The sequence below is a fragment of the Coffea arabica genome, chromosome 10e (assembly GCF_036785885.1).
Source record: "Coffea arabica cultivar ET-39 chromosome 10e, Coffea Arabica ET-39 HiFi, whole genome shotgun sequence".
NCBI lineage: Eukaryota > Viridiplantae > Streptophyta > Magnoliopsida > Gentianales > Rubiaceae > Coffea > Coffea arabica.
The window spans coordinates 10029878-10054828 of NC_092328.1; the positions used below are offsets into that span (position 1 = coordinate 10029878).

General features: G+C 35.3%; 4 protein-coding genes across 7 annotated transcripts; all 4 read right to left on the minus strand.

The window, feature by feature from the left end:
• Positions 1–5768: 5768 nt before the first annotated feature.
• Positions 5769–8562, minus strand: LOC113710881 (protein NRT1/ PTR FAMILY 5.10-like). Its single transcript, XM_027233941.2, has 5 exons — positions 8366–8562; positions 7997–8142; positions 7568–7785; positions 7069–7496; positions 5769–6914 (listed from the first exon to the last, which is right to left on the minus strand). The coding sequence occupies exons 1-5, from the start codon at positions 8383–8385 to the stop codon at positions 6098–6100; spliced, it is 1629 nt and encodes a 542-aa protein (XP_027089742.2). The 5' UTR covers positions 8386–8562; the 3' UTR covers positions 5769–6097.
• A 1429-nt stretch (positions 8563–9991) lies between these two features.
• On the minus strand, positions 9992–11316 carry LOC113711254 (protein NRT1/ PTR FAMILY 5.10-like). The gene is made up of 3 exons (XM_027234419.1): positions 11147–11316; positions 10883–10993; positions 9992–10664 (listed from the first exon to the last, which is right to left on the minus strand). The coding sequence occupies exons 1-3, from the start codon at positions 11314–11316 to the stop codon at positions 9992–9994; spliced, it is 954 nt and encodes a 317-aa protein (XP_027090220.1).
• On the minus strand, positions 10343–16824 carry LOC140015067 (protein NRT1/ PTR FAMILY 5.10-like). 4 transcript variants are annotated; one of them, XR_011821830.1, is made up of 8 exons: positions 16227–16824; positions 15394–15611; positions 14396–14922; positions 13241–13923; positions 12418–12463; positions 11241–11304; positions 10883–10993; positions 10343–10649 (listed from the first exon to the last, which is right to left on the minus strand). XR_011821830.1 is itself a non-coding variant. In XM_072066930.1 (4 exons), exons 1-4 carry the CDS (start codon positions 16396–16398, stop codon positions 13098–13100), a joined length of 1743 nt encoding a protein of 580 aa, XP_071923031.1. In that variant the 5' UTR covers positions 16399–16824; the 3' UTR covers positions 12824–13097. The 4 variants fall into 4 exon arrangements, 3 of the variants coding, with proteins under 3 accessions (XP_071923031.1, XP_071923032.1, XP_071923033.1); XM_072066930.1 differs by lacking the exons at positions 10343–10649; positions 10883–10993; positions 11241–11304; positions 12418–12463 and having other exon boundaries at positions 12824–13923; XM_072066931.1 differs by lacking the exons at positions 10343–10649; positions 10883–10993; positions 11241–11304; positions 12418–12463 and having other exon boundaries at positions 12824–13923; positions 15394–15535; positions 16227–16378.
• A 1576-nt stretch (positions 16825–18400) lies between these two features.
• LOC113712418 (protein NRT1/ PTR FAMILY 5.10) lies at positions 18401–22820 on the minus strand. The gene is made up of 4 exons (XM_027235836.2): positions 22442–22820; positions 22105–22322; positions 19608–20155; positions 18401–19379 (listed from the first exon to the last, which is right to left on the minus strand). The coding sequence occupies exons 1-4, from the start codon at positions 22578–22580 to the stop codon at positions 18563–18565; spliced, it is 1722 nt and encodes a 573-aa protein (XP_027091637.2). The 5' UTR covers positions 22581–22820; the 3' UTR covers positions 18401–18562.
• Positions 22821–24951: the final 2131 nt, after the last annotated feature.

The window sequence follows — 24951 nt, forward strand, 5'->3', positions numbered from 1 at the left end:
ATGAATAGTGGATCCGAGTGTGGATCACTTGCTCTGTTTTTGGCCCAACTTCAACCAATCTTTTCTTGATGTTAGAGGCTGAACCAGCTCATGTCTAAAACACGAAAGTTGTAGCCTTTTGAGTTATCTTTCTAATGCATCAAGAATCACCTCATTTGGATCTGTGTAGGCTGAGATATGACTGAAATACCCTTGCCTGCTCATTGCCCTGTTCCAGTTTCGACCAGTAGAAATTTGCTATTGTAATTCGGCATTTTGACCTGGAAAACCTTCAAACTGGATTTAGATGTCTTCACTAAAGTTGTAGATCTATCTCTTATCTTCAAATGGGTTCAAGAATCATCCCAATCCGATCATTGTAACTCAAGTTATAGCCGAAATACGAAAATGTGTCAAAACTGTCAAAATACACAAAATCCAAGTAAAAAGTGATAAAAACCTCATTTAATCACTTAAAAGCATTTTTCACCAATTATAGCCAAAATGATTCATATTCTTCCAATAATATAACCAAAGTGACTAAAAATAATATAAAATGTCATACAATTATTACGTAAATTAGTCACTTATCAGTGATAGTTCAAGAGTGAATGTCATAATTAACTAATGATTCATCAAATGCAGAAATTCATTGAAACAATGTATTTGTAGCTAGCTAATTCTAGTTACACATGGCTATGCCACAAAAAGCTAATTCAATTTAACTTTTGCCTTCACATAGTCATGCACACAAAATCGTCGAATGTATAGACTATTATGGTCTTATCCACAATTGCATAATCATCTAATAAACTTGAAAAGCCAATCCATATTCATTTTGATCCAGAAATGTTTTTCTTACTTGTGATTTTGTGAGCTGTGTTGAGGATTCGCTGTCAAAGTCGCTTGCTGATCCATTTCATGGTGGCTTGCACAAATGCTTTCACGGCGGCTTTCCTCAACAGAAAGTCGATAAGTTTTATTTCCAGTAAAAGTAAGATAATCCCTATGGAAAATAGTACAGTTTTTTTTGTCCACCATTGACGAGGCCATCTGTAAACCCACCCCCATTTAATCACCATTCCGAAAAAAATCAACACTTGTATCCCAATTAACGAGTCCCAAGAAACCCCAACATTGGTGGCACTAATTAACCTTTATTGATGTTGAAGACAAGTTTTTCTAATTTCTTCAAGTTGAAGACAAGTTTCTTTTTAAATTTTTTTCAAGTGATAGCAGCATATATTTATGAGAATTCTTAGAAAATTAAGAAGTTTACCTGAATTCAACCGGATGAAAATCACTTGATGAACTAATCTTGGGCTGCAACTGTGCATATAGTTGTGTCCAATTGAAGCTTATATGCGTGCTAAATCCAACTTAGAAATCTGAGAAGAGCCCAAAGGAACTTAATTCAATAATAATCTCCTGATGGGCAAATTGATGTTTGCCAAAACGCCATTGACATAAGCCAGCCCAAACCAATGATACCGATCTATTAATTAATAGTGGCAATTTCATATCAATTTTATAGGCTGATCTATATAAATCATGATTCATGAACAAGTAGGAAAGAGGAAATAAAATTTGCCTTCAATTTTGATCCCTGATGATGGGACTGCCATGAACATAGCATGTATTATAAGTTATATGGTACCAATTCAGAAGCAGCATTATAAAAATAACAAACTTAGAAAACCAAAAGCAAGTGAAAACTAATTATAATTAACCAAAAACGTTAAAAAGGAAGAATAAAGGGAGAAAAAGGACCAACCAGGATATACCCCATTGGAGTTATGATATTTGTTCATAGATACGAAGAAATGAATCAGCAAGCAATGCTCCGAAAACAGGCAAAAGGGCTCCCAAACCTGTCCACAAATTCGCATTTCCAGCTGCAATTGCCATGGATTCTCCAAGCGGGCCTGTCGGATAATTTATGAGATTGCTTTCTACACCACGAAAGGCAAATCGCTCTAGACTTCCACTACCTGTACAAGTAAACTTCTGCTGATTATTAGTTCCTGCATAATACTTGGCACAAAAATATTTATGGGTAAAAAATAAAAAAAAACCCCATATGATAAATTTAATATACAGAAAAACCTCCCGTAGTTATAAAACGTATAACACGATATCTCATGTTTTGAATTAAATTGTACAGTCAAATATTAATTGTTATACTTGGCAGTGTATTAGTAAATACTTTTGTGTCACATATACAATAAATCTCATAAAATCTAAGAGTTCCTAATAGTAACAATGTTAAAGTACAGTCTTCTTCTCTTAAAAAATGGGGGATGGTTATGTCTTGTATGTAGAGAGAGCAAAAACTAGACGAATGTTGTTGGATAAACATTGAAAAGAGTCTGTAATTTGTAACAATAAAAGTACATTTTTGTTCTCTCTTTTTGGACAAAAAATGCAAATTGGAAGCAAAAACTAAAATATATTCTGACCTAGGACGAAACCTGCGGACCTCCAACCTCCTAATCTGGAACCCTTTGCACAATTTTTGTAATCAGCATTGCTGTCCACTGCATCATCACCGTGAAGAAGAGGGGTTTGAGCTTCCGGATTTGTTGTTTCATTCACTGTGGAGATTGCCATGTTAATAAGGAAATGTTAAGGTTTTCTAGTTATATATTTCTCTATTAGTCATAGGAGGATCACTTCATCCTTCTTTGATAGGAGGTTAGATATTAATCATGGTTGAATGATCTTTCTCTTGAACTTCTTTATTGAAGATTTGAACTAGCTAGTAGTATTTAGTAGGATTTTTAAGTTGATTATAGTGATATTGAGGGAGCCATCTAGAATCATGTGACAACTTATTTCCCCCTATTTAAATTCCGAAATTCATTCTCTATCATGACCCTTAATGCAGCGAAAGAGAAATATCTTCTCAATCAATTATTAAAAGTAAAAGCTTTATTACTTTTTCATTAAGAAGGCAAGCAAGTTTTATGATCTCGTGATTCATGCTTTTTGTTTAGAATCTCCTCCAATTGCAGGAAGTAGGTGGACTGGTTCACCTTATTAAGATTTGTCAAGCCAATTGGGTTCTGTTTTTGAATAAAATAAATATTTTAAGATAGTTCTTTCCAGACAAAGGACTGAGGAGTATCTCTTTTGTAGATATACCTATCTATTATAACTACTATTGTTATATTACTCTTATAAATTTATAGAGTTTGGTGATTTGGAGTGTAACATAATATGGTCTTAATTTTTGTTATTTCCATTATGCCCGTTCTTGTTTTATTGTGCAATGTATTATTTTTAGTTCACGGTGGTAACCATTATTGTAGAACACACCTCCATTACATTTTTATTATGATAGCAATACATATGAAAAACTTCCTAACCAAAACTCCTTAACGACCTATGGCTTGTCAAAAATATTGAAATAGTTTACTATAACTCCTTACCTACCTATGGTTGGTCAAAACTCCTTACTATTGAAATAGTTTACTATTAAAAATGTTAAGGAAATAACAACTTCAAATGAGGGGGGAAATAAGGACAAAAGTATACAAATAGAAATAAAGACAAGAGAAAAAATAATAAGCAACCACCCTTGCCGATGGTAATTCAATACCGAAATGATCAACAGCTAGTTAGAAATAATTAAGTGTGGTGGATAATTTACATCGCATCATTAAGAAAAATCATTTCATAAAGAGTACAAAGAGTTCTTATTTAAAAGGAAAAATCGTTCAAAATATTCCTCACATTTTGCCAAATGAAGTTTTTCATTCTTCACTTTTAAAATGGTAACTTAACGTCCCTTACAAAATCAAGTTGATAAATTTTTGATTCCGACCAATCTAAGTTTTCGATTACTTTTTATCCTAAATCCATCAAGTGATCTACATATAGTAATTTTTTAGGCGAAAAAATTAGAACCCACTTGTAATTAATCCATATTCACTTTGTCATTAAAAAGTGGGATATGACCTTTTTGTACATAAAATTTATTATATATGGGTCATGAATGGCTTTAGGTTAAAAAGTAATTGAAAACCTAGATTGAGACCAAATTTACTAATTTGATTTTATAAGAGACTTAAAGTTAACATTTTAAAAGTGAAGGACGAAAATTTGTATTTGGAAAAATATAAGGGACATTTTGAATGATTTTTTCTATTTAGAGAACGCATATCTGCTTAATAGAAAAATAGGGCATTTCATTTCATTTAGAACAATTTCATCAAAGCACTTAAAAATTTAACACAACATGAAAAATGTTCATAATAGAGCTGCAAAACAACATCTAAGCAAATAGTTGAGTTTTACTTGTCATGAAAATTCAAGTCACACAAATCTTAAGAAAAAAAAGATCTAATTTGTTCCTATATTTGACTTATACATAATCAACCCATTTTATTTGTACTATGCCAAAAGTATATCTTAGTGGAAAAAAAAGAGGAAATAATCTGAGGTTTCTATGTTGTACACGCTATCCAAATTATTGAAATTATGTCAAAGCCTTTAGTTTTTTGGCCAAATCCCATCTTCTCAATTGTCAAATTCTGATGACTTCAGTGGCATTTCCATCGTTAATGTCAACTCAAAGAAAGCAAATTTAGCAGGACTCTCAACCGGATCCGGCTAGCCCGAAGTCCGACTAGAAAATAGTCCACTAAGCCTTATGTTTAATAAAGTTGGACAAAATTTGGATCTGAATATTAGATTCGAATTAAATGTACGCTGAATTTGATCTTTGCTAAGCTCAGATTTCATTAAGGCTAGCCTGTGTATAAGTGTGTGTGTGTGGAATAATATATATATAATCTATAATTATACACACTATAACATACAAAAATTAATAATTTATATATAAATTCATAGTAGTTTATAAACATTAAACATATATTCTATATAACTATGAGATTGGACTGAACCGAATCTGAATCCGAAACCCGTATTGAAGTGGGAGCGAAAATGAGCCTTCTTATATGGGTCTGAAAACCTCCTTTGCTTTGTGTACCGGGTTTGGACTTGTTAAACCGAACTCATGAAACTCAGTTGACAGCATTAATATCTATACTCTACCTGGCAAATGATTTCATTGAGATTGAAGTGACGGGGTGAAGACACAGGAAGTGATGTGGAATAATGTACTCTAGCCAATTCTGAATTGAGTGTGTCTTGGAGCCTATAATTGAAGTTAGAGAGACGGTTACGTGTTTGAAAACTAACCCTGCTTGACCTTTGATGTCTGTGTACTACGTAAGACAAGCACCAACACCAATTAAGCCTTCCAAACTACTCTATAAGTGAACATATGAATCGATTAATTCTGTTTGGATTGGGATTTTTTGAAAAACAAGTTTTTCAATTATAATACTACAGTAATACACAAATAAAAATAATTTCAAAAATACCAAATATACAAAAAAAAAAAAAGAAAGAAAGAACAACCTCAAAAATATATTAAAAAAAAACAACTTCAAAAATACCAAAAACATAAAAAACAACCTTAAAAAATACCAAAAATATAAAAAATAACCTAAAAAATAACCTCATCTACAATAAAATTTTTCAATTACATTGTTACAATAAAATATTTCAAAAACACCTCTAAAAACAGTTAATCCAAACGGAAATTAAAGTTCAAACTCTTTTCTTTATGGTAATGTTCAAACTCAACCCTTCAAAATCTAATTGAACCCTCAACATAAGCTTTTAAATTTTTCTCGGAGAACTCCAAAGCTAGTTGTTGCGAATTCTATTGTGCTTGTTTCACCCCTTGAATAGTTGGTAAGATACTAGAGCACTAGTGAAGTCTACTAATGAAGTCGTCATTCATTAATTTCCTATGAGGGTCATTTACAAATTTAGCATCGCTTCTAAGTTCTAATTACAGTGCCAAAACAAGAGCAAGGTTTCGAATGAGCACCTAGTACGATCTAATTAAGTTTAACTCAACCTTCCCTCTTTCCCCAAAACTATAACAAATGAATAGATGCTTCAAAAGAAGTTGCATGGATCAACTATAGAAAATTATCTTAAACTGTTTTTGAAGCAAACGAAGGGAATGATAGCTTCCACTTCATCTTATCCTAACTAATTTATGCACTTGGCACATTCTTCTGCCAGCCAAAAGCAAATATTATGGTTGAAAATTCTCTTTAGGAGCATTTTCCTCGTAGTCATAGGATTTTGCCAAGTATGCAAAGAGTACGAATCCAAAAATACCAATTCCAGCAAGAAGCCAATAGAAGTAATCAAGATGTGCCCGATTCAAGTTATCAGAAAACCAACCGTCTCTTCCATTTTGACTTGTAGCTTTCTGAATGGCAGAGATGAGAAAACTACTCAAGAAGTTTCCTGTGCCTACGGCACCAAAATAAAGGGAGATCCCCAAACTCCTTAATTCAGTAGGAACCTGATCATAGAAAAATTCCTGTGAACCTACAAGAATGAACACATCTGTAAGGCCGATCAACGTGAACTGAGGCACCAACCACCAGAAGCTCATGGGAACTGCTGCATTTGGAATATCAACCAGACCAAAATCTTTAGCAGTTTTGAGTCTTTTCATTTCAATCAGAGCAGCAATAACCATATTCATGACGGATATCGCCATCCCAGTTCCCATCCTCTGCAGCATTGTTATGCCAGTGGAAAAATTTGTGATTTTTCTTGCAATAGGGACAAAAATTTGATCGTAAATGGGAATGCAGAATGAAATAGAAAGGGCAATGAAAGCTCGCAGCGAGGCCGGTGGTATGCTAAAACTTGGCCCTAATGATCTGTCTACTGTACTTGCTTGCTTAGTAAACAATGTGGAGACTTGAGCCATTGCTATTGTATAGGTTAAACAAGTAGACCAAATAGGAAGCAGCCTTAGAAATATCTTTGCCCCATTAGTCTTGGTGGTAATTGCTTCCCCTGAGTCTTCTGCTGCAGGCAAAACTTTGATAAACCTGACAAGAAAATTCTTAGCTTTCGCAAGGTGTCAACTATATAGACTCTAACAAATCAGTTAGGGGGATATAGACTTGATTGCCACTGATTGATACGAGAATTCGCTAAATACAGTTCTTTTCTGAAAAAAAAAAAAGAAAAAAAAAAGTGTACCTTTGACAGATGCTCTCATTCAGGATTTCATCTGCATCGTTCTGTCTGGCAGAAAAGCGATAAGTTCTATTACCTATTTGAAATAGGACCAAACCAATTGTCATAGCAATAAATGGAATCCCAAAACCAATTCCCCAATTTATGTTGTCCTGAATGTAGTGTAAGATCAAATGTGCTGCAGTAGCACCTATGCACAAGCAACAGAGCCACCAGTTGAAAAATGAGCTCTTGGCTTTTTTCTCATCTGGATGATTTCCATCAAACTGATCAGCTCCAAAGGCTTGAACGCATGATTTATATACTTGTCCTAGAGCCACCAGATATAGTGACACAAAAAATAGAATCTGAGCCACTATATCTCTACCTTGAAAGGTTGAAACGCTGATCAATGAAGTAGGTACTGTTGAGAGGGTCAAAAGGCCTAGTCCCTGGAATTTCTCCCATTTTAAGAACGACAAGTTCATTGAAAAAATTGAAAGGAAGACAACAAAGTACTCACCAAGATGTAAATAACAGAAGCAAGGATGATTGCCTGATAGCGGGCAAGGAATGAATCTGCAAAAAATGATCCAAAAACTGGTACAAGTGAAGCAACACCGATCCATGTATTGACATTTGCAGCTGCTGTTGCTATGGATTCTCCAAGGGGCCCGGTAAGGTAGCTAATGAGATTTGATTCTATTCCAAAATATGCAAACCTCTCAAGACTTCCAGAAACTGTACAAAAACAAAGCCAACTGAATCAACACATAAACCTAACATCCTGGTTTTCCTGAAATGCAGACGTTGGGAAGTTGTGAACCATCTAGCTTTTGGTTATGAGATAGATTCACACATTCCAACCTTCTTGTGTAGCAAGTGAATATAGAGACCAAAGAATAAAAAATGGGACTAAAGAAAGAAGCAAAGAGCTAAGATATTGTCTCACCTAGAATGAAAGATGCTGATCTCCAACCACCTGATTCGGATCGCTTAATTGCATAACCTTGGTAATCAGCATAGCCATCCACTACTTCATCCCTCTGAAGAAAGGGAATTTGTGTTTGTGCTTCCAAGTTTCTGCATCCATCCATTCTAGAGATAGTCAAATGAACAAGGAATCAAATCAAGATAATGGATCAGTCAATCTGGAGGTACGCATAATATATAATATCTGTCTACGAGGAAACATTACATCCCAAATTTGATTAGAAGCTCAGCATTGATTATAGCCAAAGTAACCTTACTCTTTACAAACGTGCAGTTAATTAAATTCCAGATTTTAAGTATTTAATGAATTAAAGCAGATTATGCTGACCCTAGCTGATAAAAAGCCATGTGGGCTTAAATGACAGCTTAAATTCATCTTCCCTAAAGTCACCATCGAAAATTCTTTATATTAAGTGGATCTTGCGGTTTGGTAGCATGATTAAGTAATGGTAACACAGGCATGCTTCTACGGCAGCAACATTGATGGAGTAAGAGTAAAGCAATATGGAGAAAATATCTTGTCAATCAACTAGGAAGAAGAAAAATGCCTCCTTTTTTCTGTTTTCATTAAAGATGGAAAGAATCTAATCAACTGTGTCTCATGCTTTTCTATGAAAAGGTTTTCACTTGTGTGACATTCATGTTCACGGCACAAGTTAAGCAGGGCAGTTTGATGAACCTTCCGCAGATTGTGGAATCACTTGCTTTGCTTTGAAGAAATTAAGTAGCTCCATAATTTATGTAGCTTATTTAAAAAAGAATTAAGGTAAATTACTTATTACCCCCTGTGATTTTATATAATGTCAGATGACCACGACATAACTCCTTGTGGTTTTATGTAAAGTGGAAAATGGACGAAATGCAAAATAAGTTACAGCGTTCATACCAAATGTACTTTAAAAGCGTGTATGATAAAATCTTATTATCTATGTAACTCGCTTATGGTTTGTATAGATATTCACTTTATCTCCCTGTTATTTTTATATTTATCTACATAATCTCCCCAATACTTTTGCCCAAAGTGATTAAGCCATCGATTGATTTAGCATTTAAGTAAGTGCATTAGTATTTCAACTAATGACTCTACATAGGGAGTAAATAGTATTTAGTGTTTTTTTTTTGGGGATAATATTCGCTGTAGGGATAAATACAGCTTTCCTATAATCATGTGACAAAAGCAAAGCAGCTGTGTGCAACCGTCCACAAGTCAAAAGAAATCAACTAATAAAGGGTACTCTCTATCTTTATGATAGCACTAGCTATGACTTTTTTACTCAAGTGAAAAGGAAAAAAATAACTCAGCCTTCTATGTTTGTTTTGGGAGTGGGATGAGTTTCATTCTTTTAAGGAGTTGAATCAATTTGAAATCCACACTACAAGTACGGAATGATACACGGCAAGATTCAACATTTTCATTTAAATTGAATGAATGCCATAGCTACAATAGATATGAATATCCACTTGAATTTCATGCATATTCCTACCTTGTATATTCATTTACCACAATTTTGATGCCAATTACTCCAAGGCTACACCCAAAGAGATAAATAGTTTGTTGTAAATGCAACAAAAGATAGAATTATTTTTTCTTTTCATTGAACCAAATGAAGTGCTAATATTTAGCTCCCAATTTGATATACACCCTTTTTTTTTTCCAATTTTGGTTTAAGATATTCTAAATCTTACAAGGGGAAGGAAAAAGGGATGATTTGAGTGTAAACATCCTACATCGCTTCCATTGAATTGAATTTTGAGGGCACACATCTTTAATTCAAAATCAACAAGAGTTACTTGCACGCATGTTCTAAATTTTAACTTTTGTACTTATTGAAAATTCTCACATTTAGATATAAAAGCAAATGAGAACATTAAAAAAAATATTGATGTTTTAAAATCAGAATCTAATGGTCAAATGAAACACTTTATTAGTGTTTCTACGCATCTACTTGTCTAATTAATCAATGTTTTGGATCCTCTTCTTTCTAGAAGCATATCCCTCATATTTGTATGAATTTGCTAGGTATGCATAGACAACTAAACCCAAAACCCCAACTCCAGCAAGCAACCAATAGAAGTAATCAAGATGTGCATGATTCAAATTATCACAGAGCCTACTGTCTCTTCCATTTCCACTTGTCACTTTCTCAATTGCAGAAATGAGAAAACTGCTCAAGAAATTTCCTCTGCCTAAGGCACCAGCATTTTTGAGTCGTTTCATTTCAGCCAGAGCTGCAACAACCATGTTAAGGACAGATATGGCCATCCCAGTTCGTATTCGCTGCAACTTTGTTATACCAGAAGAATATCCTGTAACCTTTTTTGCAATTAGCACAAAAATTTGATCATAAATCGTAATGCCGAACAAAATAGAAAAAGCGATGAAAGTCCTTAGTGAGGCTGCCGGAATGTTAATAGTTGGGCCTAATGATCTATCCACAGCACTTGCTTGCTTGGTAAAAAATGTGGTGGCTTGAGAATATGAAATTGTGTATGTTAAGCAAGTATTCCATATAGGAAGCAGCTTTAAAACGTTCGTCTTGTTATTCCTGTTGGAGATTGTATCGATGTTCTTTGCATCACCATCAGCTGCAGATAATACATCCTCCAGAAACCTAACCACAAATATTCTGCATTAGTTATGTTTCAATAATCATTATTTGATAAACCAATTAGGAAGAAAAGCAAGAAAATAAACCCTTCTTTTTATCTCAAAAAATTATTAGCCTTCTCCAATTGCTTTTTACCCAAAAAAGAAAATTAAGAGCAGTATGAAAACAGGAAATGTAAGTTCAATATCTATAAAATTCCATGAAAAGTAGTATGGGAGTAAGATATATTTCCTTACCTTTGGTTTTTAGAGCTTTGAGGATTCTCGTTGCTGTATGAAGCATCTGTCACTTGAGCGAATTGTGCATGGATTCTCTCATCAGGGATTTCTTTATCTTTATTGCCTTGCCTGAGAGCAAATCGATATGTCTTACGTCCCATTAAAAACAGGACCCAATTTACGTTGTCCTGAATGTAATGCCACAGATTCTCTAAGTGGCCCGGTAAGTATTAAGATTTGATTCTATTCCATAATATGTAAATCTCTCAAGACTTCCGGCACATGAAAGTGAATGAAGCCAATTCAATCAATATTTCTAGTTTCTGATCAGCCAATAGAAAGGTGGACAAAAGAAAGAGCAGAGAGATTTCCTGACCAGATGAATGCTGCAGATTTCCATCCTCCAGCTTTTGATCGATTCGGTGCATATCCTTTATAATCTGTATAGCCATTGACAACATCAGATCGAGTTGTGAAGAAGAGGAATCTGGGCTTCCAAGGTCCGACTCTTACTCAGGGATGAAAGTTTGGTTCAAAACTTTTCAAGGCATCAAAGGGAGGGGTAGAACTTGTAACCTCCCATTGGTATTAGCAACCCGCTTACCAGCTGCCCCAAACTCATTAGTTACTACTCTCTCACTTTGAACGGCTTCATTTGAATCAATTTTCCAAAGCAAAAAAAATTGAAAAGGAAAAGGACCAAAAAAAAAAAGGGTAAAAAACAAAAAAGCCTCATGTGGTAAGTTTAATACACAGAAAAATCCCCTATGGTTTCAAAATATACAACACGACACCTCATGCTTTGAACTAAATTGTAAAGCTGACGGAATCCGTTAAATTTAACGGAAATGACTTATTGGAACCTAAAAAAAAATTTTATGCCTAATTTTTATCAAATATACCTATTCTACCCCTTAACCCTCAATTCTCTCTATTTAGAGAATAAAACAAATGATTTTTTTGAATTGTCTTTTGCTTAATTATATCAGGGCATTTTATCCATTTCCGTTAAGTTTAGCGGATTCCGTCACATTTACAATTTAGTTCAAAGCATGAGAGGTCGTGTTGTATATTTTGAAACCATGGAGGGCTTTTCTGTGTATTAGGTTCATCACAGGGGACTTTTTTATTTTTTACCAAAAAAAAGAAGAAGTTGAGAATCGATCTCATATATTCCTTTCTCGTTGGTAGGGATTTTCATATTCCGGTTTCAAGCAAGTAATAGCTGTTGACTGACAGGGAATCATTCATTTAAAAAACAAAAAGGAAAAATAAATTTAAAAGAAACAAATGCACTTTCTTATTTGCATAATCACTCATCCACTCTCACTAGCAATCTCTCTTTTTCTTCTTTTTCTTCCTCTTCTTCTTCTTCTTTTTTTTTTTTTTGGGCTAATGTTATCCATTAGGATGACAATAGTTGGACAAAGTAAACCAAATTCCATAACTAACGGGTTAATCATATATATGTAAATAGACTGAAAAACAGATTACATTCTATCAACTAGAGAAATAGCACCAAGCCCTTCAATCTCTGCAGGTCAATAGCTAACCTGAAATAAGACTTTCAGGTGATTGAAGTCTTGAATTATTTGAGTCCTGAAATAAGATTTTCAGCACAATAAATATATTGTAATTGAATAATTCCAGCCCAGCAGCTGAAACCTCCTACGTACGATAAAGTCAGATTACAAGATATGACATACAAAGTTCGGTGAAAGAAAGGTGCAAATGTTGCAGTCAATCAACAGCTTTAAGCATATTTTGTTCTTTCCCATTTCATCAATAGTAGTTGAACTAAGCACAAGAGAATCTCCAAAGTTGAGATGCTTTGTTAAAAATCCATTCTAAAATTGCTTTTCAAGTTAAAATTTAACTGAATTACTTTTGATATTTGAGTGCATAAACCACATTTGTGAGAATTGTTCTGGCCAGTTCTATATATTTCAAGGGCCTCAAGACAAAATAGAATCTAAAATTACACCCATCAGTTTTTGATCCAAGATAAGTCAGGCTACTCAATATTTTCCTCCATAATTTGATGTCAGATAACATGAATCTACATCAAGAACTACAACGAAAACAACCAGCTCAAAAATAGGTAATAAATTTTTAAATGAGTGGAGGATTGACGTACTCAAATTCTAGAATCAAATCCTGTATCTTACACATTGCTCCTGTCTGTCCTTGGCAATCCTACATAATCATCTTAACTATTACAGTTACAGCCAATTCAGGCAGTGGAACGACCTTGACCATTATAGGCATAAGAATTTGCATGATACAAGAAGGCTAAGAACTCCACCATACTAAATCCAGCAAGTAACCAGTAAAAGTAATCAAGATGTGCTAGATTCAAGTTACTGGAAAACCAACCTCCGACTCTGCTGCCGGTGCTTGTGAATCTCTCAATGCTGGAGATAAGAAAACTGCTTAGAAAGCTCCCAATTCGAAAGATACTCAGAAAAAAAGAGAGGCCTATAGTTTTCAATTCACTTGGCATTTGATCATAGAAAAGCTCCTGCAAACCAACCACAGTGAAAACATCAGCAATTCCGAACAATATATACTGAGGCACCAACCACCAAAAACTCATAGGAACCGTTGCATGTGGCAGACCAGCTAAACCATTCCATTGAGCAATTTGAAGTCTCTTTCTTTCAACAAGAGCAGCAATGATCATTGAAGCAGTACATAGAACCATTCCTATTCCAATTCTCTGCAGCTTCGTTATCCCTGATGGCCTTCCGGTGATAGTTCTTGCAAGAGGGACAAAAATGCGGTCATAAATAGGGGCAAAAAGGATAATGGAAATGCCTGTTAAATACTGAAGTGAAGCAGCCGGTAACACAAATCCTGAACCTATTGATTTATCCATTGTAACTCCTTGTTCTGTGAACAAAGTGGAAGTTTGTGCAAACACAACAGCATATGCCAAGGATGTAGCCCATATAGGAAACAAATCTTTAAGTGACTTTAATTCTTCAAATTCACAGACTTCGGACACATCCTTGTACTTCTCAAGATCATCTTTTTCCAGCAAAGCTTCATTGAGAAATCTGTACGTGGTTAAAAAGATTCAAGATCAATTCAAACTTTTGAATAAATTATTGGTGGATTATAGGCAATGATTTAAATGAATATTGAACTCACCGAAACTCATTTTTGTCAAAATTCTGATAGAGGACCATTTTAAAAACCAACATTTGGTACATTGAGCTGCAATTAAATACATTTAGAGGTTCATGAACCTCGATGAACTTTCTCCAAGTTTCAATAAACATCATAGTTCTAATTTATCAGCTTAAGATTACAGAGTTTTTTCCGATGTTAGTTGTATCCTCCCAACATCAAAATCTAAATGCAGAACAGAAGAATCATATTCCACATTTTTTACAAGCACAAGCATGTCCTTTAAGTATTACTTTTTTTTTCCTGTAGCTTCCTCTTCATAGGTTGAAGTCTCAGAAAGATGCCATAAAGGCACAATAAGAAAAGACATTCTCACTTATGTAAGTAGTATCATCTTACTCATATTGCTTGGATCTTGCTTCATTGACTGTTGCATGTACTCCTTCACTAGACTTTGATGAAGGGACAAACTGCCGATACTTAGCTCCTTTAGCAAACAAATTGCCAATATTTGAAACGGAAAACTTCTCTTCATCTTTCACTTTATACCTATAAGTCTTAGTGCCAAGTAAGAATACGAGTAGGGCCACTGCAAGAGAGCTGCATGGGATCCCAAAGCCGAGAGCCCAACTAAGGTTATCTTGAATGTAGTTTAAGACCAATAGTGCACTCAAAGGACCTGCACATAAACCAAAATACCACCAATTGAAGAATGAACTTTTGCTTCTGCTCTCTTCTGAATCTTGTCCATCAAACTGGTCCGCTCCAAATGCGACAATGCATGGCTTGTGCGCCCCCTGGCTAAGTGCTATTAAATATAGAGAAAAGAAGAAGAGAATAACTTGTAATTGGCTAGGGGAACATGATTGCATGCTGATGTTGCTTTGGCAGTTGAGCATAGCAGATATGGTTAATAGGCCAAGTGCCTGCAATTCATATCAGTTGAATTAGTACAATTTAGCAGTCAGGATGCACAATCATGTAGCTATTTGTCAGCATCTTTCATGACATCTTTCACTGGTTAGAGAGAATTTAGATCATATTTTCACTTTTTAAAGATTCAGTAACTGGTGTCTCCAATCTCGATTACCTATTTTACGGTGTAGCTCATATGTTCAAAGGGTAAGATCCTAGACAGCGAGGCTGTGGTATTAGTGATGCTCCTTCAAAAGGATTAGATCCTCTGTCTCTATCAAGGGTTTCCTTTTGGAAGTTATCAACAACATAACGACTTAGTAATATGCTCAGAGACTTGTCACGGAAAATCCAATTCACAACAACAATATCAAAAGAATTCTTTAAGAACAAAATTGCACTACTTCACAATGGTTTTAAATATGACTCTCTACATCACATATATTGACACAGACGAGGGTTCAAAACAAAAAGAAACCAACCAGGATGTAAATCACAGATGCAACCACGATGGTCCGATACCGGCCTAGAAATGAATCGGCCACAAATGCCCCCACAAGCGGCAGCATTGCTCCGGCGCCTGTCCACAAGTTAACATTGGCAGCTGCAACGGCTGTTGACTGCCTAAGATGACCCGTAAGGTAAGTTATAAGATTGGAACCTACTCCAAAGTATGCAAACCTCTCTGCTACTCCAACACCTGCTCTCCAATTCACAAACTAAAACAGCAGACATGCAAAGTAGTACTACGAGTTTGGGTAATTACAAAAGTTTTGGTACGTGTATAATGTATTATAGCATAATCTAGCTATAGTTCTTCAAGAATTAACTATTTACACAAGGCCGACTTGATATAAAAAGAGAAGTGAAGAGAGATCGACTAACAATGTTTAATCCTCTAATGATGAATTTTTGCTGCTTCAAGTGTGGAAATATATGTGTACAAGTATAAAGACTAGTGTTATGCAAAGAGTCTATGATAAAATCACTAGGCTAGTTTTCTTGCTTCATGATTATCTTATCCTAATATTGTGCAGAAAATTCAAGGAAAAATCATAAATAAATAGCTAAAATAACACGAATTAAATAGTAAGTAAAAGTTTAAGAAAAGTAGAGGTGCAATTTCCAAGTAAGTTATCAATGTGATGAAACAAGTTTTTTGTTAAAAAAAATAATAACAATAATAAAATTTTCCATTTTGCACTAGTTTAAAAAAGTTTCTTAAGTACAAGATGAAAATGAGATGCAGCCATTAATTCACCTACATAGATATTCCTGGTTTCATTAAGAAAGAATTGATAGGAATTAATCTCACCTATAATGAAATAAGCAGATTTCCATTTTCCTGATTGGGATCTTTTTGCTGGGAGACCTTGATAATCTACAACACCATCAATCGTATCATGATGACAAGCTGAAACTTCTTCATCAGAACTGGGAATATCTGCAGGAATGATGGCTAATCCAATAGGATCAGTACTGGCCATGTCTGTAGAACTTCCGAGTACTAGTACAAAACTAGACTAGAGAGTCCACCCCAAAACTGGCACATTGGATTTTCAACGAAATTCCCACAATCCCAGCTTGAAAATCTGAGGAAGGAAGTTGAAAAAGCCATTTAAGCTTGGCAAGACCCTTCGGCAGTGGGTGGGTGGGTGTATACGGGTTGCATGCCACTGCAAGCATGCATCAAATGCTCAACACTTGTGGGAATTTTTCTTTTTTTTTGTTAAAGGGAAGGAATTTTTCTAGTCATTTTCGGTTAAGAAGTTAATACTACTCCACCATTACTTTTTTGGTCCAACAAGCTAAAGTTTTTTTTTTTTTTTTTTTTTTTTGGGTGTGGGGATCCTGAAAATTGGGCTATATTATATGTGTGCTAATGGCTATCAAGGACCATTTTGGACCGCCCCTTTCTGATTACTCATTGCAACGTGTTTATCCTCAGCCCAAGTGAGATACCTTTTCTTTTTAATTTCTTTATTTTCTTACAGGTGAAAATTGTCAAAAATAGAATGATTTTCTGGAGAACATGGATAAAGCTAGCTCCAGATAGCATATGGAATTAGGGGTATGAACCAGTCTAATCAAATCGAATATCTAATGTTCAAACTTGTTTGATTATTTTAACAAATTTGAAATTTTATTCAAACTTGACTTATTTATTTGCTGAATCAAGTTTGAATGAATTTTTTTTTAATCGAGCTTGAATGTTATTTAACACAAAATGTTATTCAATCTTGATTTGACGAGTTGGCAAACTAATTCCAAACGAGCTCTTACCAAGTCAAACTTAATTCAAGTATCAAATAACTTGATTCATCTTTTAACCTTATATAGAATTAGTATTTTTTTTTTAGTAAGATATTTAGTGTGTGATACTTGAACTGAAGGGGCTGTCGCATGAATGCATGGTTTAAAGTTTAAACTCAAATTAAGTAGATGTAGTAAGAGGAGATATGTGGTCAAGATACTGGCTGTGGGTAAATAACAGATGCCAAGTTGTTAACCATTACATAATGAGTTAAGAATATATTAAATATTTTTCTCATTTGGTACAAGTCTAAATTGAAAAAAAAATCATGAATTTTGTATTTTTATTTTTCAGTAAAAACGAGCGATGATGAGAGGTAGAAGACTTTGATATCCCTACCTATCTGTTTATGGACATAAGCAACAACGCCAAATAGATATTCTTAGAGAACATTATATACAATAATTAGTAGGTTAATCTTTCTTACACTAACAGTACACTTACTGGGAGACTTGGATGAATGACAACTGTGTGAAATTCAAATTTTGCATTTATATATATAAGATTTACTCGTAATTATTAGCCGGTTTGACTAATTGACCCCAAATTAAGATAGCCAATTATGGTTGCCAAACAAGGAAAAAGTTTTTTAAAATTTTTTTTTTTTGTTTGGCTACATAAAACGGACTGCTTCCTATTGGAAATTTATGAATTTTTCATTGAAATTCTCCGGCAACCAACTGTTTACGATTTTTTTTTTTCCATTTAGGACCAAATATTTTCTTACTGCATGAATTTCAACTGGAAATTTAGGTTTGTCATGTGACAAAACAAACGACAAGCGTAACTGCTGAAGTGCTAAAACCTTCACTCCAACTAATATTCTGTCCAAGATCAACTTAAATTGGCATATAGTTATTCGCATAAATCTTTGACATTTTTTTTTGTCCCCTGATTATCAATCTAATGTCTAATGTAATATTTTCCAAGAATCCCATATTACACGAGAAACATACTCGAATTGAAGATCGGGTTCATTTCGCCTAACCTGCTACATTAATATTACAACACTGAACCACGTACATTCCCATTCGCAGGCAGGTTCCTGACTGCTCATTTTACAGGAGCACGAGGCCATGAACAGTTGCTGTAACCATGTTCTAGTGCAGGAGGGTGCCGGGCGGAGGGGCACATTGGCTGCTGCACGATCAACTGAAAAGGGACCAATTGTGGCGTAGCATTACAATTAGCAACACTTTATTTAAAAGAGTGCTAGAGTGAACAATGTCCAGGAGCCGTAGAAACTAGAAAGCGAGTGGTTGTACCATTGTACATTCTGTACAATCTCACCACATTCCACAAACCTACTAGCTTGGTAGATGTGAATTCAGGCAGCTTCAAATGTTACTGCCTCGGTTGTAAATATAAGATTTTGCAAAATACAGATAAGCAATTAATGCCACTGCACTAAGTGTAGCAAGCAGCCAGTAAAAATAATCAAGGTGTGCCTTATTCAAGTTGTCGGCGAACCAGCTATCCCTTCCATCCCCGCCTGTTGCTTTCTCAATGATAGAGATCAGAAAACTGCTTAGGAAGCTCCCTATGCCAAAGATACTGAGGTATAGAGCGAGGCCTATGCTTTTCATCTCACTAGGCATCTGGTCGTAGAAGAATTCTTGCAAACCAACCATGGTAAATGATTCAGAAACTCCCAAAAGCACATACTGAGGTATCAGCCATGCCACATTCATCGGAACTGTTGCACCTGGCTTATCAACCAACCCATACTCTTGAGCAGTTTCAAGACGCTTCATCTCAACTAGAGCAGCTATAAACATGGAAAGACAGGATATAACTATTCCAGTTCCAATGCGTTGCAGCATTGTTATACCTGACGGTTTTCTGGTTATTGCTCTTGCGATAGGAACCAAAATGCGGTCATAGATAGGGATAAAGACAAATATTGAAAAGCTGATAAAAGTTAGTAAGGAGGCAGCTGGTACTTCAAAGCTTGGACCAATAGATCTATCCATTGTAACTCCTTGCTTGGTAAACAAAGTGGATGCTTGTGAAAATACAATTGCATAAACCAAACTCGTGACCCATATTGGAAATAGCCTAACAACTGCTTTGGCCTCTTCAATCTCACTGACGCTACAAACTTTTCCATCTTCCTTTGAACCATCAGGTTGCACCAATGCTTTGTTCAGAAACCTATCACAAATACAATAGAAGTGGTCAAGTCAAGCAATTTTGATTCTTGGCCTCTGATTATAGGGTCTCTGAAGCTAGAAGAAAATCATGAAATCACTTATCAATGGAAAAGCTATTTAAAGTCAATAAACGCAATTTTACGAGGAGTAGCTGTAAAATCATGTAAGAATAAAATCATTAACTTAAAATTCTCAGGAAAGTTAAATATAGGTTTAGATCATCGCTCACTTGAATTGAGCTGAACCTTGGTAAGGCAAAATGCCCTTAGACTCCTCTTCCATAGATATTGCAGAAGATGTGGTTCTCCAATTCCTTGCTGCATTCACAAAAACCCGGCCTATTCTTACAAAAGGACTCATCTCATCGCTATGGACATGGAATCGATAGGTCATAGTTCCAAGCAGAAACAAGATAAGTGCAACTCCCATGACGAGACAGGGAATTCCAAATCCAAGACCCCAGCTAAGATTATCCTGAATATAGTTCAGAATCGTCAAGGCGACCATGGTACCTCCACACATACCGAAATACCACCAATTGAAGAATGAGCTTTTGGCTTTATACTCTTCTGGATCTTGTCCATCAAACTGGTCAGCTCCAAAAGCTTGAACGCAAGGCTTATGCCCTCCTTGGGCTAATGCCACTAGATACAATGAAAAGAAGAAGAAAATAATTTGGAACTCAGGTGGAGAACATGAAATAACATTCTCTATATGCTGACACTCGGAAGACTTGAAAGAGGGAAGAACAGCTGAAATCGTCAATAAGCCAAGTCCCTGTCATTCATCGAAATCCAATGATTAACTAAGTGTTTCACAAGAATATTACAGTTGTTAAGATGATAATGGTCAATTTTGTTCACTGAGTCAAAAATCTCCAATATGCAATGAAACTCATTCTTTCATATTCTGATCAATTTATTGTTTCTTCCATTGGTAACTTTGTTGTTCAAATCTGAAGCATCTTTTTCATGCAACAAAGAGTAATTCTTATATAACTATAGCCAGTAAATTGATTTTTTGCGACAAATAACACAACACCAGAATCAATTTTCTAACATATTTGATATGTAATATTACTCCTAAAATTGAGGAGAAATATAGCTATATTAATTTTAGTGCTTATTACATCCAAAATAAAGTAGTACTCAAACATAAAACCAAATTATAAAAAAAAATGCAAACAAGGGCTAAAGACAATACAAAGTTCAAAAAAAATTCAAATAACCTAGAATTCGTGTCACAGCTGAATGGTCCAGTTGCATGCTACATTTAAGTTATTTGGAGCTTATTTCATTGGTTTTTGACCTATGGACTGGCTTAGATATATGTAGGTCCAATATGCTCCAACTAATCTAGCAAAAACAGAATTCAGGCATTCGGTTGTTAAAGGCTATAAATGTGCTAGAATTCTTGGCTGAAAAATTCCCATCCTTTAGCAAGCTCAACCTCAATTTATCTTACCCACCTCTAAGAAAGTAATTTCTCAATGGAAGCAGAGGAGGTTGCTCCATCATAAGCGTGGCTGTCAGAAATAATTATCGTAAAAGCAACCCTCTCAAGCTAGCAGCACAGATCAAAGAAACCCCAAGGCAGAAGGATGTAAGCTCCTCTCAACCACTGATTCCTAAAGTTTTAAAGATCACTGTATTCTAAAGCATCACCATACAACACATCTCAACTTCATCAAGCTATTGCTACTTTGCTCTACTGGCCGGCAAAGGCCAACCGAGAGGGGAGAACGAATGGCTTAGAAATCAACCAGTTCCGAGCAGACTCATCGAGCTCCTGCTTGGGTTATCGTAGAATAAGAGGAGCCATCTTAGGAAATGACTTCACGCGGGGTGAGGGAGCAACTTCTCTGGTCTTGTGGAGCACTCATTCCTGTTGCAAGAGTGAAAATGACGCCCCAGCTTGACTCTACTTGTTCTATCATTTATCTCGAAATAATGAATTGAGTCCGTATAGGCATTTTGGATGCCGCTATTGAAATTGCCCTTCTCGCTATATTTTCTGTTACTCCACCCATTTCATAAAGTATCCGACCCAGTTTAATAAAAGCTACCCAATATTCAGGGGATCCTTTCACCGAACCCATACATACATATGCTCAACCACTATTATATCCCCAGTCAGAAAACTGAAGATCCCCTAATATCCCGGTCACAAAAAAATAAATTGCATCTGAAACTCAACCAAATGAAACAGCAGTCCCTAAAACAAAAAGCCCCATTATCAATGAAATATGAAGCTTCCAAATTCAAGTGCAACAGCCTACCAACTACTGGATAGATCATGTAAGCCAACAATTCAACTACGTTACCAAACATAGTACTGCCTAATTCCTTGTTTGGGACCACATTTTAGCCGGTGTAGTCGAAAATTTGCAACATGCCATATATAATGCTGGTGGATTAAAAGGATTGGACACAAAAAAAAAAAAATTTGAAGTCACAAAATTATAGCATTATCCCCCCCCCCCCCCACACAAGTCCCAACCAAAACTCTCTTTATACCTCGAAATACAACTTTTTTTCTCAATATTATGCATTACAAATGATAATGCACAATGAACTAAAGCATTTTAATTTCATTAAGCATGAAGTACAAGCAGAACGAATGTGAAAAAGACAAAAGCACCACAAACTAAGCACAAGGGACAAGTACATGGAAACAAGCTAAAGAAAGTACCACAGAATTAGCACAAGGTACAAGCAGTAACTAACCAGGATATAAAGCACGGAGGCAACTACAATGGTGCGATAACGACCCAGAAACGAGTCAGCTATAAAAGCGCCCAAAAGTGGTAAAAGCGACGCCGTGCCCGACCAAGCATTAACGTTCTCCGCCGCCGTAGCGGTGGATTGGCCAAGTGGGCCCGTCAAGTAACTTATTAAATTCGAACTTATTCCGTAATAAGCAAATCTCTCAGCCACCTCAACACCTTCAGAAAAACGAAAATGTAAAAAAAAAAAAAAAATAGTAATAAAAATCAATTAGAATCTTGTCTTATCCGAATAAAAATGAAAAAAATTTGGTTAGAGATGAATTGGTTTATGGTACCTATGATGAAAGATGCGGATCTCCATCGACCGGATTTGGATCGCTTGACCGGACGGCCTTTGTAGTCAAAGCTTCCTTCGACGACGTCGTCTAACAAAGGAGTTTCGACCGCCTCAGTGGCTGTAGAGATGGCGGCCATGATTCAAGTCTCCGGCCAGCCAGCCGCTAGCCAACGGAGCTGTAGTTTTCACTGGCGCGGCGAGCTAGCTGGAATTTTCTTTTTTGGTGGCGGTTGGTTATAAGATAAGGAATTATGTGGCGTTGGCGTGCTAACTCCCTTTTTTTTTTCCCCTTAATCTTGTTTTGCCTTTTTTTTTTTTTGGGCTATTTTTTGTACTTTTTTCCTTCTGCTTTTCAGCTGATTTCTATGAATATGTTTATGGCTTTGTTTTTTTTTTTTTTTGGCTATTTTTGAAGGAAAATGATAGGGAATAATTTCAGAAACCTCCCCTGAGATTTTTAATAATTACAGACAGTACCCCTCTAATTTCAGTAATTACACCTACACCCCTTCATGTTTCTAGTAACAGAAAAATTCACTTTGCTTATGCGAGCAAAAATATACAATGAATATTCTAAAATGCCCCTATTATACTTTCTTTTTCTTTTTTTTTTTGATTCGTACTCAAACCACTCCACTAATCTCCAACTCCAATTGATTCCTATATTCAATCACGTTTGCCACTAGCTTTAGAGTTCCTTCTCCCTCCTGCACCATCATATTCAATCATCGGAATGCAATCATTCCTGAAGGTTCACGGCCAAAATTGACCAAAAAAAGGGATAATTTCAGAAACCTCCCTTGAGGTTTCCAGCAATTATAGAGAGCTCTCCTCAAGTTTCAAAAATTACACCTACCTCCCTCGCTTTTAAGGTTTATATAACAATATAGAACCAATAGTCTATATCTTTTTACAAATATCCTAAAATACCCTTCTTCTAAAGAACAAGACAAAACAAAACAAGGTTTTAATTTTAACTTCTTGTACGTGACATACTCATTAAAGTAAACAAAGTCTAACGAATCCAACTCATCTCAAAATTCATTACTTGCTAATTCTTGTCTAATGCAACTCTCTACCACCACTCTCAATACTAAACCAAAAATGCCCTCATGTCTCTAAGACCATAATTCATCATTAATAATCTAGCACTCTTAGAAATAGAGGCCAAATTCTACTTTCATAGTAAAACCATAATCAATAGATAAATAAAAGAGAGAACCAATGAGTTTTTAAATTACTAGACTTTTTGGTTTAACAAACATAACAGTCACTTCTTTATCTTCTAACTCTCAGTTTCATTTTTTTCCCTATATCGTTGCCACCTTTTTCATCTTCCCCTAGTTTGGCAATAAAATTCACTGTCTGCACCTTGTTAATTTGGTAACTTGAATTGGCTAACATTTGTAAAGAGTAAAACTTTTTTTTTAAAAAAAAAGAAAGAGTCTAAAATTTTTATAGTAAGGAAAAGACAGGAAGACAAAAGAGTACAGATAAATTTTGGAGATGATAAAAAATTGATAGTGGTATGATTGGTAACAATAAAGTGTAGTATTTGGTGAAAGGAAGAAATAGTTGTAGAAGAAAAGAAAGAAGAGTATGAAAGAGGGATGGAGGGAAGGGGAAGAGATGAAAATTAGAAAATTGATGAAGATTATTCTTTGAGATTAGGAAATGGCAAGTAGAATAATAAGAAGTATTTTTTGGCTTTAAATGTCCCTTTATGAATTAACTATTAAGTGGAGGATATTTTAGTTATTTGATTGGATCAAGGGAAGTCTATGTAATTATTGAAACCTCGGGGGAGCTGAGTGAAATTGCTAGAAACCTCATGGAGGTTTTTGCAATTATCTCCAAAAAATGTAAGGCCCAGATTGCATTTCTACATCATTTTTTACATCATGTGTGGGATCCATAAAATTTTGTTCTATAGTTACACGTTGTTGAAAGTGAGTTACACCGTGTGCATGCAAAGTTGCATCTTATGCATTTTACACAAAACCGACTCAAAAGGTTTTCTTGACAACGTTTGGGCCCGTATCCTTCAATCACCAAAACAACACCAACCAAAACTTCTTTTGACTTTTACTACTATCACTGTCCTTTGAACCCACATCAATAGCCAAGTACTCTACCAACAGATCCACCAATCTTTCCCTCTTCACCGTCCAATTAATCCAACAATTGATCAGCCATCATTAACATTCACAAGCATGAGGACCATAACCAACAAATTACTCCAAAAAATAGAGAAATATTAAAAGTGCAATGTTTCAGTGCACCAACCTAAACAGAAAATCAGTGAACTTTGAACATCGTCATGGGAGCAAGAATCAAGAGAATTATTAGCGACTACAACCTTACACACTAACCATAGCCCTCCAATTCCCTGCTCCATAATTTTCTTACCGGTGCTTGTTTTAAGCAATTTATAGTTATGTTATATTAACCATGGCCACTGATTGTACATAAAATTCTCTAGTTTCAGCAATAACATAAAATCCACAA

Excerpts from the sequence above, each read along its gene's own strand:
- LOC113712418 (XM_027235836.2), bottom strand. The coding sequence starts at position 22,580 with ATGGCCGCCATCTCTACAGCCACTGAGGCGGTCGAAACTCCTTTGTTA. Across the intron at positions 22,323-22,441 it reads ATCCGCATCTTTCATCATAG|GTGTTGAGGTGGCTGAGAGA; the intron begins GTACCATAAACC and ends GTTTTTCTGAAG. Across the intron at positions 19,380-19,607 it reads CAAGGTTCAGCTCAATTCAA|GTTTCTGAACAAAGCATTGG; the intron begins GTGAGCGATGAT and ends TATTTGTGATAG.
- LOC113711254 (XM_027234419.1), bottom strand. The coding sequence starts at position 11,316 with ATGGCTATACAGATTATAAAGGATATGCACCGAATCGATCAAAAGCTG. Across the intron at positions 10,994-11,146 it reads TTGGCTTCATTCACTTTCAT|GCAAGGCAATAAAGATAAAG; the intron begins GTGCCGGAAGTC and ends ATTTGCTCTCAG. Across the intron at positions 10,665-10,882 it reads CAAAGCTCTAAAAACCAAAG|AATATTTGTGGTTAGGTTTC; the intron begins GTAAGGAAATAT and ends TAACTAATGCAG.
- LOC113710881 (XM_027233941.2), bottom strand. The coding sequence starts at position 8,385 with ATGGCTTTTTATCAGCTAGG. Across the intron at positions 7,497-7,567 it reads CTTCTGTTATTTACATCTTG|GGACTAGGCCTTTTGACCCT; the intron begins GTGAGTACTTTG and ends GAGAAATTCCAG. Across the intron at positions 6,915-7,068 it reads AATGAGAGCATCTGTCAAAG|GTTTATCAAAGTTTTGCCTG; the intron begins GTACACTTTTTT and ends TTTTCTTGTCAG.
- LOC140015067 (XM_072066930.1), bottom strand. The coding sequence starts at position 16,398 with ATGGCCAGTACTGATCCTATTGGATTAGCCATCATTCCTGCAGATATT. Across the intron at positions 14,923-15,393 it reads CATCTGTGATTTACATCCTG|GCACTTGGCCTATTAACCAT; the intron begins GTTGGTTTCTTT and ends TATGAATTGCAG. Across the intron at positions 13,924-14,395 it reads GCAAGATCCAAGCAATATGA|ATTTCTCAATGAAGCTTTGC; the intron begins GTAAGATGATAC and ends AACCACGTACAG.